Source organism: Uranotaenia lowii, chromosome 1, assembly GCF_029784155.1.
Source record: "Uranotaenia lowii strain MFRU-FL chromosome 1, ASM2978415v1, whole genome shotgun sequence".
Classification (NCBI taxonomy): Eukaryota; Metazoa; Arthropoda; class Insecta; order Diptera; family Culicidae; genus Uranotaenia; species Uranotaenia lowii.
The window spans coordinates 171,074-190,742 of NC_073691.1; the positions used below are offsets into that span (position 1 = coordinate 171,074).

The window sequence follows — 19,669 nt, forward strand, 5'->3', positions numbered from 1 at the left end:
TCTAGAGGACTTACTTCAAAATTTTTGTTTGCCGTTTTTTATAAAAATATCAAGTTCACTGTAAACAACATGGTTTTATTAAATAAAATCTAAATATTCTTCGCTACGAGGCGGTAGACACCAAAATACCTCACATATAAAAATGTAACATGTGACAATTTATTATGCTTCCAGCGGCAGTATAACGAGATGTATAGTTATTTGTTTTTCGCATGATTCTTACACTTTTAATAGAATAATTCAATAAAAAAAATTTCAAATAATATTCTTCAAAAGCTATCAGGACACTCCGAATTAAATAACAAATTTCCTTCAGTATAAGATTTTTCGCGATCCTTTATGTGTTTATATGGTGTATTCATTCTATCGGTATGAAAATTTTCAACGAGATGTAGCAGTCCAAAACAGAGAAAATGGGTTTACTGGCGTTGTTGGCAGCAAAACATTGCCTATTATTTATTATCAAATGACATGACCAGAATGTTTCTGCTGCAGTTGTGCGTGAGTAAATTATATATGTAGAAGGGTACAAAGTGCTGAATGGCAATGCGCTCTGAGAAGAAGGGTTGATGGACATGATGTGCTTGTGCTTAATTGATTGCATGACTGCTGAAACAAGATCCGAACTCTGTTGTTTAAAATGTCCGTGAAATGAATGTTCAATCTCGTTTAGAATCGAGTCTTAGATCTGTTATTGTTTTAACATCCCGCTCAAAAGGAACTGAATTTCGAAATAAATGTTTAATTATGGAAACGGTGCTTTGTATCTTAAAGTATTCACAATTTTTTCAAAAGAATACATCATTTCGAGATTTTTCCGAATCTTTTGAAAACCAGTTTCTGATTGTAGTTCTAGAGTTTCATGTTTTATCCATATTTCCTGATGTTTTGTATGCGATGCCAATTTTTGGAAATCTTGCAATTTGCTTCTGAATCAAACGATGTAACTCAATGCTGCAACGCTCTTTCGCAAAATAACGCACTAAATTTATGTAGGAGAAAACTGTACAGAACCCACTAGTTAAGCATTAACGCTACTTACAGCGCTAAAAAACATGTAAGAACCCATTCGAACGTTTGCGACGATTCAGGGATTCATTTTACGTTGTACTAGAAAAAAAACGATAAAAACTTAATTTTGATGATATTTTTTTCCAAAACTCAACCAGCTAGAGAACACACCGTGGGGTAGAACGCCGACACTAGTGAACAGAACGCACCATACCGGAAGGGTGGTCAGGAATAGAATAATGATTATATGGAATATAATGATGGTTACGTCAAATGGTAAATACCATGTTCATCGACTTTTTGTAAACTAAGCATACTTTGGTAAAACTCATTTGTTATTCGTAATTTTGGAATCTGCAAATAAAAATAATGACATTTCGCTTTGATATTCGGTTTTTCTCAAAAATTAACAGGATTCTAAATTTGAGCGTGAAACACGTGGTCTACCGCGCATTCTGCTAAAATTTATGCACCTGATTGGTTTTCGTTAAAATGTGTGAAAATCAAAACAAATATAAAAAAATATTTATAGTCATTCGAAGGGGCATACATTTGTAAAAAAGAAAAGCTGATTTTTTTTTCAGTCTGCGCAGTCTGGTTTGCCATAATACCTTGAATGTTTATCATGAAAAATTACACATTTCACGCAGATTCGATTTCTTGGATGGGGTTTCCTGGGTGCCTAGCGAGGTATTGCATGACTTATTTTCATGCAATACTTCACGGGGCACGAGCAGTGATGTCAATTGAATTTTATGTTTATCAATGCGAAAAGACATACCCTAGTTAAACAGCTAATAACTTTTTTGCCTAATAAGTTACGAAGTTACAGTCTTCAACAAAGTTGTTCAGCAGTAAATTTCCTTTAGGAAATTTATAAATTGGCACAGAAGCCATCAGCTGGCTTGGTTCCACAGAAGAAACAAAAATGATGCTGATTTTTCAGTACAAAATATTCAATTTTCCCATACAAACCTAAAAGTTCAAATTTACTCATGTAAACGTTACTTGAAAATTCTGCAAAAAATCATGGATCAGTTTTGGACCAAAACGAAGCTTTTTAGACCCCAGGGTTTGAGAAATTCAAAAATGACCCCAAATCGACTCAGTCTAATGGGTCATCTTACCCCACAGGTGCGTCTTGTTCAGTTTTCCCCTAACCATAATAGTACAATAAAATGTTTAATAAATTTCCACTTTACCAAAGCTTCGTCACAAGAACCTCAAATAATATTCAAAGCAAAGCCCTGAGTTGAATCATCTTCAATAGGGTGTCACAAAAATAAAAAATTATTTTAAAAATAAATTGGATGAGAGTTTTCTTGCATAAAACATTATACAAGTGTGCGTAGTAGTATGCGTATTTTATTGGCAAAGTAAATCTAAAGGCAATTAAAAAATTTTAATAAATTTTAACGCCCTAATGATGAAATCTAACACTCCGGATGGTTTAGTAAGATTCAGGTCTTCTGGGTGTTATGATTGATGATTTTTAGCCAATTAAAGCGGAAAACAAAGGAAAGTGGAAAATGGCGAGGGTGAATGTTTATGAAAATTATCGCTCGTTCACTTATTTTCTTATTAATCTTTTCTTCGATAAGGGTAGCATTGGTATTTATACTTTTTTCTGGAAAGAAACACATTGGAAGGATGAAAAAATCTGGTAAATGAAGATAACGACACGTGAAAACACACTTGGTTATGAATGAAACGCTCTTTCTCTCTGCTCGCGCCGTGTTAGTTACGTTTACTTCATTAATTTATTATTATTTTTTAATACCGGTTGATTCAATTATCCACCAAGCTATCAAGGACATCATCGGATAAAATGTTTAAGCCTTTTGATGTGGCTTTTGTGTGCAGCAGAAATATGATTTCTTTTCTGCTTTTAGAATAATAAAGTTCATCATCCTTGTTGATCTATGTATGTAGATCTGTGGGCAGTAAAATATTCGGTAATGAAGATTGTTAATCCAGCTAATTATGTTCATTAATTATTTTTACTATTTATCGTTTTTCTAGTAATAACATTGTAATGAATAATCTTGCCAAAAGAATATAACTGTCGTCGATAAAGCCTTTAACAATAACTAATGAATACTCGGTACACTATTAATTTTAAATATAATATCGCTACCAGAATAAAACAGAAACATTTTTCAATACCTTCGAGCTTTTTTTTCGGTAATAAATGATTGAAAAAAGGTGAGCGCTTCTAAATTATAAACTTGATTGATCTTACCTATGCTTTCTAAGCCCATTGTCTACATGTTGCTGCAACTGTTTATTGTCGTAGTGAAGATTCGTTTGATAATCATTTTTCACCCACGTAGTCTTTTTATCACTCTCCTCGTATTCGGTGGCTTCATCCCTCATTCGATCGCCGCCAAGGGTGAATACCCCAATACTTCCACTTCGTTCGCGTTCACGATGATGATTCTTCATGCCGAAATTAAAACTGCTATCGAAATTATTGTAGCCTATGTTCGGTTGAATCTGGAATCCTCCTCCATAGCCGGAACTAGGCGAATGAACATTGTAACCATTGAGTGATGCTTTTGCCACTTTTATTCTCTCATCATCAACAACTGTAATGTCAGAAATATTCCATTAATTTAGGTTTTGGCAAGAAAATCTTTGTGACACTACTTTGTCAGAAATTCAACACGGACCTAACAAAAATAAAGGAAAGAGTATTAAACTTTAAATTTGAACACTATTTTAAAATTTGCTCAAGAATTTAATGATATTCATTTGAAATCTGTTTCTGATTGGGATTATTAGATCTGAAATTGAATTCCGATCTGAGGTCTGAATAAAAATGCTGCATGTGAGTTTTGAAATCTGTTGTGGACATTTAATCCGAACATTAAATCATAGTATAAATCTCAAAGCTGAATCCGACATCTGAATCTGAACTTTACAATATCGGAAAAATTTAACAAAAAAATTTCTTTCATTTCACAGTAATTCCTATAATAAAACATTCCAAAAGATTGAAACATCGAATCTTGTAAAATTAATTTGTCATAGCACTGAGGTAGAACACTTGTTTTACGAGCTTATGATCGTAAGTTCGGGTCGGGCCCAAACGTAAACCCAAACCCAAACGGAAAAGGTTTTTCAATGCCTGTCCGCCAATTGTATCGTTAATCAAAGCCACGAAAGACATATAGATTTTAAAACGCCTATAAGTATCATTAAACAATATAAATTTTTAAGACGTGTGAAATTATGGAAAAAAACAATAATATTTCGTCATATAATGGAAAAAATCTGCTGTTTTTTACATGATATTACTGTTACTTTTTTTGTGTGGAGTATTCCAATTCCCAGAAAATCGAATCGCAATTGATGTACACGAAAAAAGTGCAATGAAAAGACTTTTCTTCATTGTTACGGAACAGGTTTCGTCAAAAAAAAAAATTGAATTTGGAATATCTTTAACGAACGTACGTAAATGTTTAGCGTTTGAATAAGGTTTACGAATAATATTTGGTGGTAAGTCCCAGTTTTCTTGCAATGAAGTGAATTTCATCTTACAGACATTATGACTTCTTTGCACACGACAGACGTACATAAAATTGTTCACCTTCAGTTTCCCCCAGTGGCCTTTCTCGTTCCACTCTTTTATTCTCCCTGCAGTGTTTGACATCAGTTAGTGTTTTAATTACCTTTCGTTATGGCCTTGAGATCCTTCAGGCTATTTCCGGTGCTAGATAGAGTTCCTCCGTTGCTGGGCGATCCCGCAAGAACTTTTCCATGGTGGTAAACGCTAGACGTTGAATTTGCCGAATAGGGCATTACCTGCTTCGTTCGATGATTGCCTTTTGAGTTGTGATGAAGCTGCCGAACGTTAGCATCGTCAACCTGCAAATGCAGAATGGATTTCATTACCATTGTCATGTTTTTCAGTAGTTTTAGGAGTCAATGATGTTCTCATAAAAAACATTTACTATTTTTGGATCTTTGAAATAACTCTAAAGAGATTTTTTTTCTTTGTCCGGGTAATAAACGACCCCGGTCAAACTCTCATACCAGTGACGATTGAGGTTACGTTTCGTAAAATCCTCAAGACATTATTATTTCTAGAGTAACCAGAAACAAATAAAAAATTGGATTAATAGACATATAAATCAAATGGTTTGAAATTTTATCAACTAGTTAGTCCAATCACATATCAAAATCTTTGTATACGATTAACAAGCCTGATAAGATTCGATTAATGCGTTAAATATCAAATTAAGTAACTCATTTAACAAACACATTCTCAATTAGACGATAAAGAATTTTACTCTTGTACTTTTATTTCATCCAAATTTCTATGGAATGCTTAATTATCAATTAATTTCTTTTTGAGTAAAACACTATTTCATAGAGAATTTTGGAAAAAAAAACAAACACAATGAATACGAACCTGTTTTCCGTTGATTAACCAAGTAATGTGAGGTGCCGGCCTAGCTCTGGACGTCGTACAATTGGCCACTAGAATGTCGCCATAATAAAGTTGCTTTTTGGCAAATTCGATTGTAGGTGGTCCTTTTTGTGGAACTGTACAATGAAATACATGTGAAACAATGTTAAGTAAATGAATATTTTGCTAAAGAATGTTCATATTTATCAGAATTAGTTTTACATTTTAACTAAAAATAATAAAATTCTAACCCTTTCTGCGTTTTTATTTATGAAAATTGAAATTTCAATGTTGTTCAAAATTAAATAGTATTAAATATAATTCCTTATTTGAAATGTGACTATTCAAAAATCAAAAAAGGTGTTCATAATCAATTGCATACTTACGCATAACATGCATAGGTTCGTCATTGGACGCCTTCGTGTAAATTGGGGTATCAGTTGATACCTCGCAATAGTAAGACCCGGACGCTTCATAATCTAGATTTTTCAATGTTAATGTTGAGGGGTTCACCTTTTTCCACTACAAAAGAAACGATTAAAATAAAAGAAATTATCAAGTTTAAAAGCGATTACATGGATAATGTTTTTTTTTAAATACATTGATTAACTAATTCTGGCTTTTTGCTGTTAAGCCCTTCTTTTCCAAGTGGAACTGATAATGTTATTTTCTGTTGATCTTAAACCATCTTAAAAAATTGTTAAGATCGGTACTATGTTGAGATTTACAAAATTCAATATGATTTAATTTTAATGTTTATCACTTACATCAATCTCTGCTCCTGATATCGAATAATTTCGATACGGTGGATTCCGACCCTTGATGTATTCGAAAATTTTGTTACCACCTTTAAGGAACGTCACCTTTGATGTTTTTTGAGGAAAAAGAAATAAAATGTGTTGAATTGATTTACAAAAAAAAAGTCAAATATTGTTTGCTTTTGTTGTTAGTTGTTAGTTATTGAAGTGAATTGTAAGTTTTAAAAATAATTTGGGCAAATAAACTGTATACGATTGCGTCCTTACCTTGTACAGTATATCCGGAGCCGCATCGTTATCACAATACAGGGCCACGGCGCTCCCCCTTTCAACATATTTTTTCACAATCAACTGAACGTTGAGAACCGATTGTCCATCTGTGAAACAAAAGAGAATCGGGAAAAATACTCAGAAATGATAGAAAAAAGGTGGATTATTGATTGGCTCTGACCAGGCGGTAAGAATCGGAAGGTTCGGGACCATGCTTGACTGAAAAAATTGCGATTACTGGTTAAATAAATAATCGACCCGCTTGAGAGCTAGTCGACACGGTCACAGGAAAGGTAAAGACAGGATTCAATCAAAAGTTAGGTTTTTCGTTCGGATTCAATATTTACTGTGATTCAAAGTTGATTAGGTTCAGCGTCAATATTGACCTGACAAAAATACTGAAGAAAGAGTTGATTTAAGAGAGTATTTTGTAGTCAATTGAAATACGTTTTCATGAATATTGCATTGTAGTTTTAAACTAAAGCTTAGTTCTTTTAGAAATGGGACACTTTCTTCTGCTTCTAGCTCGTTTACTTGTTATCTGATATTCAAAATTTTGACAGCATTTTGTTGCCTGTAAAAAGTACTATTCGACCTACTTTTTTTCAAAATTTTACATTCACGCGTTTTTGAATTATTCACGATGCAAGAGAAAAAGAAAAAAATAGTATTGCACAGTTTTCTTCAAATTCCATCATTATTATATTGATAGCTTACAAAACCGTTGATAATTCACAGAAATACTGTGTGTTAGTGGTGGAAAAGTATGCAAACACTGTTAAAAATGTCCACAAAGTTCAAATCAAGCATTGGAGTGAAGCACATGATCGGCAACTACGGTTAAGAGTCACCAGGGAAGTCAAGTCTCATACCAACATTTTTAATTTTTAATAAGCGAAAAACTAAGTGTAGATCGCTGAAATTTCCGAAAAAAAAATCTCCGATAAACTGAAAGTGTTGCCTAGTGATGAGTCATTAAAACCTAACCTCAAACAACAATGTTTAGGCTAGTTCCAGAGCTCGTAAGCTGTATAGCCGGTACCGAGGCTATGAGATAGATGATTTTTGACGAACGACAAAACTCATGAAATACTCTATTTCAAACAAATTCCAGCATTTGAATCCTATTCCATGTCTGCTCGTCCCAAGGTCCCGATCATATTAAAGTATGTATTTGCTGGTTGCTTTGTTAAAAAAATGAATGATTTTCTAAAATTCTGATCCAGTGGAAAAAACGAAAATTTTCAAAACGAAAACTGTAGTTTTCGTTGTTTTTTAAAGCCTAAAAAGAGTAATCTTGTATGTACTCTTCGCGATCTACGATCATTACTAACGGATTATACTTTAATTTCAATCTCATGATAGTTTTACTTCGTTATTGTCAGATTTTGCCAGCAGAAATTCCATTAAAAAGGCTTTAAAGTGGCTCCAAAATTATCAAGTTTTGGCAATTTCGAAACAGCTGTATCCATTAAATTGGCCTCAGTTTCTTTAAAAAAAAAGAGTTGGACCGAAAAGTAGCAGAAATTGAAGGAGGAGGATGTAGCAACTAAAAATACAGATTAGACGAAATATAAGTTTGAAAATCCGATCAATATCATAACTGAAAAAAGTGTGCGCCGGCCGACGGGAGGTACCAAGAATAAAATAGAAAACGAAAAATATTTTTTTTCAAATTTTTTCATGAATTATCATAAGATTAGCTTCATTTCCTTCAAAAAAAAGTATTTAGATGAAACGAATAGCTTTTGAAATACACGCATTTGTAACTGTCTGATTTCTAAAAGAACTAAGCTTTAAATTAAAAGTTTTCCCAAAAACAACCGAGATAAGAAAATGAGAAAATAACAATAAGGATAATATGTACTACGTAATGTGCATCGTAAAAACAGTCTTTGATGCGTTGGAAAATCGAATCAATGGAGTGGAATGGAAGCAAAATAAAAATCTTTAGTTCTTCCAGTTCTTCTTTGAGATTTCACTTATTTTTAAACTGTTTGAATTAACGAGTTATGTTGATAGAAGCTTTTATGCAGTTATGAACAAATTTATTTTCTGAAAACTTCGTGACTACCTCAAAAAATATCTAACGACTATGATTGTTTCAAGGATAGAAAAAAAAAATATAAATGAGAACCGCCCATAAAACCAATAATGAATTCGAGATAATTCAAATCTGGCCAGGATGCATAGATATTTTTCCTGAGCACTTCCCGAAAATGAACATTAATTTTGTTTTTATCCTTAGATAAAATTTTAACGCTGCTGCTGTGATTGAATGAAAACTTTTAACTCTTGTAGATATGTTTAAGAATACTGCCTAGAGGATACGTGTGGTTGTTATTACAGAAAAATATAATACCTGACATAAAGGAGTAGGCGTTGCCTCGATGACAGCGCACGCGTTTTTTCTTCGTTCATAAAAATTTTGTCAATTTTCAAATTTAAAAATGAAACTTTCGGAAAGTTTTGAAAAAGTAAACAGATAACGGATAACCCGCGGATTTGTGCAACCGTATATAGTAAATCAGAGATTAAAAGTCCTGTCGTATTTCCGGAGGATTCTTTTGCCAAAACAATTATGTGCTTTGGCATGTGCTGTGTGTTGTAAAACTTCTGAATCCCTGGTTTGTAGATGTTTTCAAAAGTTAAAGTTACAATTCGTATCAAGTAGGAGTGATCGTGAGCTCCCAGGAGAGTGGTCGATTTTTTTCCCAACACCCTTGTTCTGCTGAACCGTTGAACGGGCGCGTCCGAAATCGGTTGGCAAAGTGCTATGAAATTGGATATTGGTGAATTGGAAAAAGTGAAATTGAAGTATTTCGGTTGGTGGAGGTGCGTGATATTTCAAATTAGGAAAAAAAAAAACCAGCAGTTCGGACTATAGTGGCAATGTTGTGGAAGTGAGAGGGGAAGGGAAATAGTTGAGAATGGATAACAGTGGCTGTAAAATCTGGAAGCTAGAGGAATGCGCAGAAATGGAAAAGGATTGCTTCGATCAAATTTTCTTAGATTTGTCGGGAAAAGGTTACGGAAACGGCTGGAAAGCTAAGTATATTCTTTCTATTTAATTTAATTCATTGGAGTTTTAAGTTTGACCTTCTTCATTGTGGGATTGGAGCTGTGTTAATTTTTTCATACAGTACCATTCAAACAGATTGGTATCCTAGTGAGAAGGATAGAGCGGCTTAGAAAAAAGAAATGCAGTTGATAAATCATCTAAGCCCTAAATGTTCGGAAAGAGTGAAATAATGAACAATTTTATTATAAGATTGTACTTTTCTAAATAGCGATGCTCCGTGAAAAAAACAGTAGAATTTCTGTTTTTTTCGGTATTTTCGACTTTTTACAGGTTATTAGAAAAGAAACATACAACACCATACAACGAAAAATCGAAATCAACATCTTTATCTTCCACTCAAATAATTAAATATGAATAAATCATAGAAAAGCTGTCATAATAAATAATATTCTACTTTAATACTATGAATACTTTTGAAATATTTTTTTTGAAGGGGAGGGGGGGATGCTTACACTAATTATATTTTTTGTTCTTTCAATGTTTCTTTTCAAGAGCGAGCAAAGGCGCTATATCCAAGGTCAGAGACCAGAAATGATTGTGCATCGAAATCTGAAACTCTAAATTCTTATTAACATTGAAGTTAAATCAATACTGTAAATTTTTTAGTAATGAAAATAAGGAAATTTGTAAAATTATTAACTATACTATGGGGTTTTGGATTTCGGTACAGAAAAACATCATTTCCACCCACAGAAGGACGAAGTCACACGGACCACCATCAAGGAGCACAGAAATTTAGCATATGTGCTCCAACGTTAAAATCTCACTTATAGTCATGGAAACGTATGGTACTGTTGTCCACGTTTCTTCCTCCCTTTGTTCCAGTTGTCTCTGCGTCCAATACTGCACAGTGGGCCCGGCCAAGTTAAGATGAGTAGTTAATGTACTTTTACTACTCACCGGGATGCTGACAAGATCTGGCTGTGAACGTATCATAAGCATAAGCATAAGCATAAGCACTGCCCTATAGGATACGTGTGGTTGAAAGTATGGTATCCTCGCGATTTCACGGAAACCCAATCTCTTCGGTGATAATTGCCGTAGAAACGACAAGTCATCTAATGTCCTTTCAATTATTGGTGACATTTTGAAAAATAGAGAGAACATCTGGTTGAAAATAATCGATTCAAAAACATGAGGGGCATTAAAATGGAAGAAATAGAAGGAAATTGAAATAATGGATTTCGTTTATTTCATTAAAAACTCAATAAAATATTCGACCGAATATTAGTTTTGCCGAATAGGCGGAAAGGTTTTTTTTTTTTATTTTTTTTTTTTTTAAATATGTCTTTATTAGTCTTTTAATCATTACATTTAAGTTACATTATTAAAGTTAAATTAAAGTGTTCAGATCAATTATGATCAGTTCAACTCTTTGATACAGTTAATTTTAAACATTGTTTGTTTGATTTAAATTTGCTTTAGCAATAAATAATTTGATTTAAAGGAGAATATCCTGTTAAGCAAAAAAAAAAAGATGTATAAACTTAATCCTAAATCCTAAAAACTAACTTAATTGTAAAGAGAACGAATCTCTGCGATGGAAGACTGCATCGATTTGCCTCTGAAGTTGGAGATGATTTTGTTGGCCATCTCTTCGATCGATTCTATGCCTGCAATCCGATGAAGATCTTCGGTGCTGTGCCAAGGTGGAAGCCGCAAAATCATTTTCAGAACCTTGTTCTGAATCCTCTGGATGGCTTTCTTCCTCGTCGCGCAGCAGCTAGACCAAATCGGAACTGCATACATTATCGCTGGTCGAAAGACCTGTTTGTAGATTAACATCTTGTTTCGCAGACACAACCTGGATTTCCTGTTGATGAGAGAATAAAGAGATTTAGTGTATTTATTACATTTAGATTGAATATCTTCAATGTGATTTTTAAAAGTAAGATTCCGATCAAGTGTGAGTCCCAAGTACTTCACGTGATCAGACCATTCTAATGAAACCCCATTAAAAGTTATGGAATGATTTTCATTAGGTTTTAAAAAATTTGCTCTTGGCTTATGGGGAAATAAAATAAGTTGAGTTTTGGAAGCGTTAGGAGAAATTTTCCACATTTTCAAGTAATTCAAAAAGGAATTTAAATTTTGTTGCAATCTACTGCGTACCACCCGTAAATTTCGACCTTTGGCTGAAAGCAAAGTATCATCAGCAAATAATCTTCTACCTTTTCCTTCTGGTACATCAGGAAGATCAGAAGTAAAAATATTGTATAAAATTGGCCCAAGTATACTGCCCTGAGGGACCCCAGCTCTAATGGGAGTCCTTTCAGAGCATGAATTTTGATAGCTTACTTGTAAGGTTCGGCTAGTCAAATAATTTTGAATAATTTTGGTGAGATATACAGGAAAATCAAATCGAGCTAATTTAGCTACTAAACCTTTGTGCCAAACACTGTCAAAAGCTTTTTCAATATCAAGAAGAGCAACACCAGTTGAATAACCTTCAGATTTGCTAGCGTTAATCATATTAGTTACACTCAAAAGTTGATGTGTAGTAGAGTGTCCATGACGAAAACCAAATTGTTCATCAGGGAAAATAGAATTCTGATTAATGTGAATCATCATTCTATTCAAAATAACTCTCTCAAATAGTTTACTTAAAGAAGGAAGCAAACTAATTGGTCGATAACTTGAAGGCTCTGAAGCACTTTTTCCAGGTTTCAAAATTGGAGTTACTTTGGCATTTTTCCATTTATTGGGAAAATAAGCCAAGTGAAAACATTTGTTGAAGATTTTAACTAAAAAATTTAAAGTGCTTTCAGGCAACTTTTTAATAAGAATATAGAAAATCCCATCTTCCCCCGGAGCTTTCATATTCTTAAATTTTTTGAAAATCAATTTAAGTTCATCAATATTTATCTCACAAGAAGTTTCAAATACATTTTGTTTAGAAAGAATTTCATCAAATTCAAGGGAAATTTGAGCATCAATTGGACTTACAACGTTTAAATTAAAATCATGAGCAGACTCAAATTGTTGGGCTAATTTTTGAGCTTTTTCTGAATTAGTTAAAAGAAGTTTCTCCCCATCTTTCAAAGTAGGAATTGGCTTCTGGGGCTTTTTCAGAATTTTAGTTAATTTCCAAAAAGGCTTTGAGTAGGGTTTTATGTCCTCTACTGCTTTTGCAAAATTTTCATTACGAATGAAATTTAAACGACGTTTGATCTCTTTTTGAAGGTCGCAATAAATAAATTTTAAAAAAGGATCCCTAGTACGTTGATATTGGCGTCGACGAATGTTTTTCAGTCGTATTAAAAACTGAAGATCATCATCAATTAAAGGTTGATTAAATTTATGTTTAACTTTAGGTATTGAAGCGGCTCTAGCATTGACTATTGAAGTTGTCAAATTTTCTACAGCCAAATCAATATCTTCTATTGAATTCAATGGAACGTTTACATCTAAATTACGTTCAATAAAATTCATATATCGCTCCCAGTTAGCCTTTTGAAAATTAAAAGTTGATTTTAAAGGGTTTTCAATGGGACTTTGGGATAAAGAAAATGTTACTGGAAGGTGGTCTGAATCGAGGTCCGCATGAGTAACTAATTGACTACAATGCTCGCCTAAATCCGTTAGAACCAAATCAATTGTGGAGGGATTTCTAATTGAAGAAAAACAAGTATGCCCATTAGGATATTCAACAGTATAATAACCTGCAGAGCAGTCATTAAACAAAATATTCCCATTTGAATTTGATGAAATGTTATTCCAAGATCGGTGTTTTGCATTAAAGTCACCAATAATAAAAAATTTAGATTTATTTCTGGTGAGTTTTTGTAAATCTCCCTTCAAAAAATTCTTCTGTTCACCGCTACATTGAAAAGGCAAATATGCGGCAACAATTATAATTTTCCCCATAGAAGTTTCTAATTCAATTCCAATTGTTTCTAAGACTTTTGTATTGAAAGAAGGAAGAAGTCTAAATTTGAGACGACTATTGATGACAATAGCTACACCCCCACCTTGTCGATCAAGTCGATCATTCCGTAAAATTTTAAAGAAAGCATTGCTTTTCAAGTTATTGTCTGGCTTTAAAAAAGTTTCAGTGATGGCAGCAATATGTATGTTTTGAGTTTTCAAAAATAAAAAGAATTCATCTTGGTTAGCCAGCAAAGATCTAGCGTTCCAATTCATAATATTTAAACATCTATTTGGATCCATGAGGGAATCGTAAAGTCATAATAATTTTGTTAGCATAATTAAAAGAAGTTTGGAAAGCTTCAAACATTGAATTTGCTTTCAACATAAGTTGCATCATTTCCATTAAATTTTGATGCAAAAATTTTAATTTTTCCTCAGTAATCTCACCCAAATCAACAAAATTGTTAGGATCAGAAAATGAAGGAGAAGAACAAGTATTTGAATTTCGGGGATTTTCCCAAGCCTTCGCATGAACGTTGAGACTTGGTTTTTTCCCATTTTTATTAGTTAAACCTGAAGAGGGAAACCCATTTTCAACCACCTCTGAGAACGATAAACAACGAGTCTGGGGCGCAGAATCAGCCCAGGTAACATTAAAATCACTTCGGGTATTACCCAGCCGTGATTCCAATGTAGGCCGAGGCTGAATGCGAACAGGCAGGTTGTTTGCCGGTCTGACGTGTGAAGACGAAAAAGAGGAAGGAGGAGAAGAAACTTTTCTGGAAACTTTGGGATTTTTCCTAGAAGCAACAATTTTTGCCCTAACGGGACAGTCTAGAGAATTCGAGGAATGATTACCTGCGCAATTCGCACACTTAAAAAATTCTGTTTTTGGCTTATCACCACCAAAAAGGCATTTAGATTTTTCATGATCGAATGAGCCGCAAAACATGCATCTGGCATTCATTCTACAATTTTTAGTGCCGTGACAAAAAGCTTGACAACGACGACATTGCGTAATATTTTGTAAAAAAATTGGTAGTAGATTTACGAAAAGGTTCAAATTTTACTCGACAATGAAACATAAGACGAGCCTTTTCCAGAATTTTTAAATTATTAACCTGATCCTTTTTAAAATGGATCAAATAAAGTTCAGGAGCAAAACCAACACTACTGGTATTATTCGTGTTGGTTCTTTTCCTCATTTGAATTACTTGAATTGGAGAAAAACCTAACAAAGAATTTAATTCAGCTGTGATCTCATCCGGTGTCTGATCGCCAGTGAGACCACGAAGTACAACTTTAAATGGACGATCACTTCTAGTGTCGTACGTAAAAAATTGGTGTTTTTTATTATTCAAATAATTTAAAACCTTTTGAAAATCATTAAAAGATTCCGCCAAAATACGAGCAGTTCCCCTTCGACCGATCTGAAAAGAAATCTTCACATCCTTGACGGAAGTGACGATTTCTTTTCGAAAGGCATTGAAGTCAGAAATCGTGACCGTAATTGGTGGAACCTTTTCATTTTTAAGAGTATAAGAAGAAGAAGGTTTCTTAGTACTCTTATCAGAATTAAATATGAATATTTCCTCATCACCGATGTTATAAAGGACATCGAATGAATTGGAAATTTCAACTTTTTTGGGCGATGGACCCGAATTAGGTTCAGCAATCCGTTTTCTTCCGGCCCTTGACCCGGCCGATGACTTCCCCATGCTGGAAAGAAAAGAGAAAATATGAATAAAAGAAAATGAAAATAATTTTAGCACTGAAAAGTGCTGATTGAAATACAGGTAAGGAAAAAATAAATAATGTAAAAATGTTCCTGCAGGTACACAGCAACGATACGATGCTCCGGCGTACGTGTTGACGGCTCAACGGTACAGATGGAAGTGTGAGGCGGAAAGGTTAATATTCGGCATTCCACTACTACTCGGTACACTGCCGCTCATAGCAAGTCCGTCCCATTTGCGTTTTTGTTGAAATGAGAAAAATGGCATTGAAAAATCGTAAAAAGTCCAACCGTAATTCGGCACTTGTATGCGTTTTTAATCAAAGTAATCAACATAATCTGTCACTGCTACGGCTAATGAAAGATTTTCGCTTTATAAGGATTATTTTTTTGTTTTGATTCTGTTGAAAATCATTTGCTGGGCTCTTATGGCTGTGGACCGACTTGCGATGATTTATGCCATATGGGACCGACTTGCGATCATTCGTTCGATGGGACAAAATTACTTGAGGTATTTTTCAATGTTCAACAGAACAAAGTAATGAAAACAAAGTTTTCTCTTGAAACTACAGATAAAATTAAAGTGTTTCCAGCGATAAACTGAAAAATGATTAAAACGCAAATGGGACGGACTTGCTATTAGCGGCAGTACATCTCTAGTACATACATTTATTAAAAACCGCAATTTATTTTTTTAATGTACCTTCATGTGTAGTTTTATCACCAGATATGTAGATTATCAAATTTAATGCTGTGAATGACCTGACGACTCAGTTGGACCATTCAGCTCACGTTTGTTTCGTTACAGATGTAGCACGCATACATATGTATGTTGGAAACCTTTCGGCAAGACAAGCAGCACATGTAGGCATATATGACATGACAAGTGATGACAACGAAATCCAGTTACGCAAACACCTCGTCAAGGAATGAAGCTGTGCCTAGTGCGTGATTGCAATATGATATGGCGTGAATGAAAAGTGTAATTCATTTCGATTTTAGTTGTTTTTTTTGGTTTTTCTTATTGAATCTCTATGCTTCAGAGTTGAGTTTTGAACTACATATTTATAACTTTTATGAAACCAAAAAAAACCTAGTTCATTGAAAAGTTGATTTTCACTTGATAATGTTGTCATATTCTACTATTTTTATTACTGATAAAACGTAGACTTCTCAACGTGGTTTTCATTGTTTATCGTCTCTATGTTTTTCTAATTATATATTTTTGATAGCATTTGAAATATTCAGAAGAAATAGATGATTTCTCCAAAAAACGCGAATTACTATAAGAATAATACTACTATACCCACTTAAAAATTATGATCGGGTTCATATTTCATGAAATCACAAAAGTCACAGTTCAATGAAACTCATTTAACTAATATAACGTGAAAATACCACAGTATATTTGGTTTTATTTTTTGTTTGTTAATTAATTTTTTTATATTACTGATAACTTTATTGTTATGAGGTATAATTATATAACAACTTATATTTACTAGAGATGTACCGAATAGTGGTATTCGGCGAACGGCCGAATGCCGAATATTGACCTTTGCAACTATTCGGCCAAACGAATATTGACCTTTGCAACTATTCGGCCAAACGAATATTCGGCCGAATATTCGGCCGAATATTCGGTCGAATATTCTATTGAGTTTTCAGTGAAAAAACCTTCAGCGATTATTTCAATGCTTTCTTTTTCTTCCATATTAATGCTCCTCATGTTTTTAGTCGAATATTTTAAACCAGATGATATTATCGGATGATGTATTACAAAATATTTTTTAATTAAGTAGGGGCCTTTCTGATTTTAAAAATGTCACCAATAACTGAAAAGAAATCAGATGACTAGTTGCATCTAGGGCGTTTATCACCAAACAGATTGCGTTCCTGTGAAATCTGGAATAAAATATGTCGAAACAGGTGTCAAGCTATTGGAATTATCTTATCTGATATTGAATTAGATGAAAGTCGAATTTGAGCAAGATATCTTTAAAATAGTTGTTGAAAGAATAGATTATCTTTAACATTAAGGGGGGGGGATGTCTAACACTTTCAAAAAATCGATTTTTTTATTTTTTTATTTTCTTATTGTAAAACATTTCAAGAATGTTGTGTCAAATTTTCAAGTCAATTGAAGCAAAACTGTAGAAATTATAGGCCTTTATCTCCTCCTATCTAATACTGCAAGAAAGCAAGAGCAGAAACTTCAAACGCGATTTTCTCGAAAGCACATTTTTAAAGTCCGTGGACATCGTCATTTGAAAACTACTTATCCGATTCTTTTCAAATTTGGAACATATTTTCCACATATAAAATACCAGACCCCAACGTTTTTCTTTTTTGTTTTCTTTTTACTTTGAGGGGATTTTACAGGTGAAAAATGGCGGATTTTTTCGTGAAAAATCGTAGTTTTTACTTCAAACAGCCACAAAAATTTCATAAATTTTTTTTAAGTTAAATAAAAACGTTGAGGTCCAGAAAAACATCTATTAAAAATATTTTGCTCTGATTTTTTGACTTCAGATGAATCTGTGCTGAGATACAGTGTCCACCGCAAATCTTGTTTTCTAAAAGGCATCCTCGAAAGTACTCCGTCACCGGCTCATTTTTCAATATTTTTCTACGAAAAAATTACTAAATGTTCTTTTAACAATGCTTTGCATAATGCAAAAATTTGAATACATTTGTTTGAACGATAGCTCTAAAAAAAATCTTGAAAATTGTGTTTTTTTATACCCTTTAGACCCACCTTAGATATTTTGGTGAAATTATAAATTTTTAATGATTGTGTAGCTTTTTCAACATTACTATAGGATACTTTATAAATTATCCAAAATTATTCGAATAATTTACAAGTCTGTAGTAGATATTCGGCCAATCGAATATTCGGCTGAATCGGTGAATCGAATATTCGGCTTAACGGTTTTTCGGCGATATTCGGCGCCGAATATTCGGTCCATCTCTAATATTTACCTTCTTCAAAGTGATTGTTACTGAAATATAGTGCAAATAGTTGAATGATTTGAAAACAATATGTTGCGGTGCAATTTCAGGCCTTTCAGCATAAAGCGAAGCAAATTGAATCATGTAAGCGAGAACAAAAAATCATCTCTATGAAAATCAACGACATATGCCGCCCTTAAATCTACATAAGTAAAACTGCCAGAGAAATATAATCATTGATGTAGTAGCACTTGGGTCCAACGTGTTCAGCCACAGGGCAAACAGAAGTGCTTTGCCTAGTCTCTGAAGACATCACTTGACTCGAGCAGCCTCCGTACTCTCTGTTGTATTAGTGCTCATTGGACTGCTACCTTCATTTCTGTTGAATTCGAATTCAACTGAAGGATGCCTGGCAAAACCATTTCCTCCCCGGCAATCAGCTGTGTCGACTCGTCGTCAAATGGTAAATGGTTCTGTTATTATTCCTGCGTTTCCTCTCGTTCAGATTGAAAAAGCCATCGTCTTTTGTCATTGCTTAGGAGAAGAGACGGCATTACATGGAAAATGAAGGAAAACAGGGAAAAGGACGTGGGTGATTCAATTTCTATCAAGCTGTCGCTTGTTTGGCCGATGTTGTTCATTTGCCTTGTGCTGCGATTTCCTTCTGTCAATGGTGTTTTGGTTATTGTTACATGCGTTGCGACTGTCATTCACTCTAGATTAGCATTGAAATCAATATTTGCCAAGTTTGAACATAACGAATTTAACAATAATTCTGAACACATCACATATTTAAACTTATACTTGACTGGGGCATCGAAGCAATGGGGAAGATATAAATAGAATAGATAGAAAGATATAGGTCAAATTTTGGGTTGGTTGACATTTTCATTCAGTTTTTGTTGAATACAGTTTAACACTACTGTTAATGAAAGATTTTGTATGTATGAAGCGAATTTTCTATAACATTTAAAATCTTATAAACCTTAATAATGTTTCTTGTTTATTAAAGGTGAATGTTTCTGGAAACAAACTCTATGTATATTTGTTTAGAAACACCTCTGCCCATCAAAACAAATACGCTCCCTGTGAATAAACATGCCAATTTCAGCAATCGATTTTTAGACCGATTCGGGAATTCTTGAAAAACCCACTTTGAATGCTCATGTATACATGAAAGACGGTACATAACTCGTATAAGATTTTCAATTGTCGAATTTTACCAATTTTACTTTCACTGGATTGCCCGTGGCACCATCAAAGCATCAGGTTCAGTCAACATTCCTGATGGCTTTTCATGTCTGAACCACACTGGGAAAAATGTGTTTTTCAGTTGATATAGCATACGATTGGATTGTTTTTAAAAAATTTCCTCTACTTGGTTTTGCAAAGTAAACGTTTCAGGGTTGTTGTTGCGTTTTATTTCTTTAGTAATGATTGGGACATGTTCCTCAAAGAATATGTGTGCCTCATTGTACAGAAGTTCAAACGTTCAGGAAAAATTACTTTGAACTTATGCAAAATAAAGAAATAAGGCACTCGTAACTATTATCAATGAAATATTGCTACTGACTAACAGA

General features: G+C 33.7%; 1 protein-coding gene across 6 annotated transcripts in view; it reads right to left on the reverse strand.

The window, feature by feature from the left end:
* Positions 1–19,669, reverse strand: part of LOC129750986 (uncharacterized) — a 216,255-nt gene that overhangs the window by 132,552 nt on the left and 64,034 nt on the right. For all 6 annotated transcript variants that reach the window (XM_055746257.1, XM_055746241.1, XM_055746227.1 and 3 more), the window contains exons 3-8: positions 6,451–6,560; positions 6,193–6,288; positions 5,812–5,947; positions 5,429–5,562; positions 4,686–4,881; positions 3,254–3,599 (exon numbers count right to left, since the gene is read on the reverse strand). In XM_055746257.1, coding sequence (XP_055602232.1) covers positions 3,254–3,599; positions 4,686–4,881; positions 5,429–5,562; positions 5,812–5,947; positions 6,193–6,288; positions 6,451–6,560 — 1,018 coding nt within the window. The remainder of the gene's footprint in view (positions 1–3,253; positions 3,600–4,685; positions 4,882–5,428; positions 5,563–5,811; positions 5,948–6,192; positions 6,289–6,450; positions 6,561–19,669) is intronic.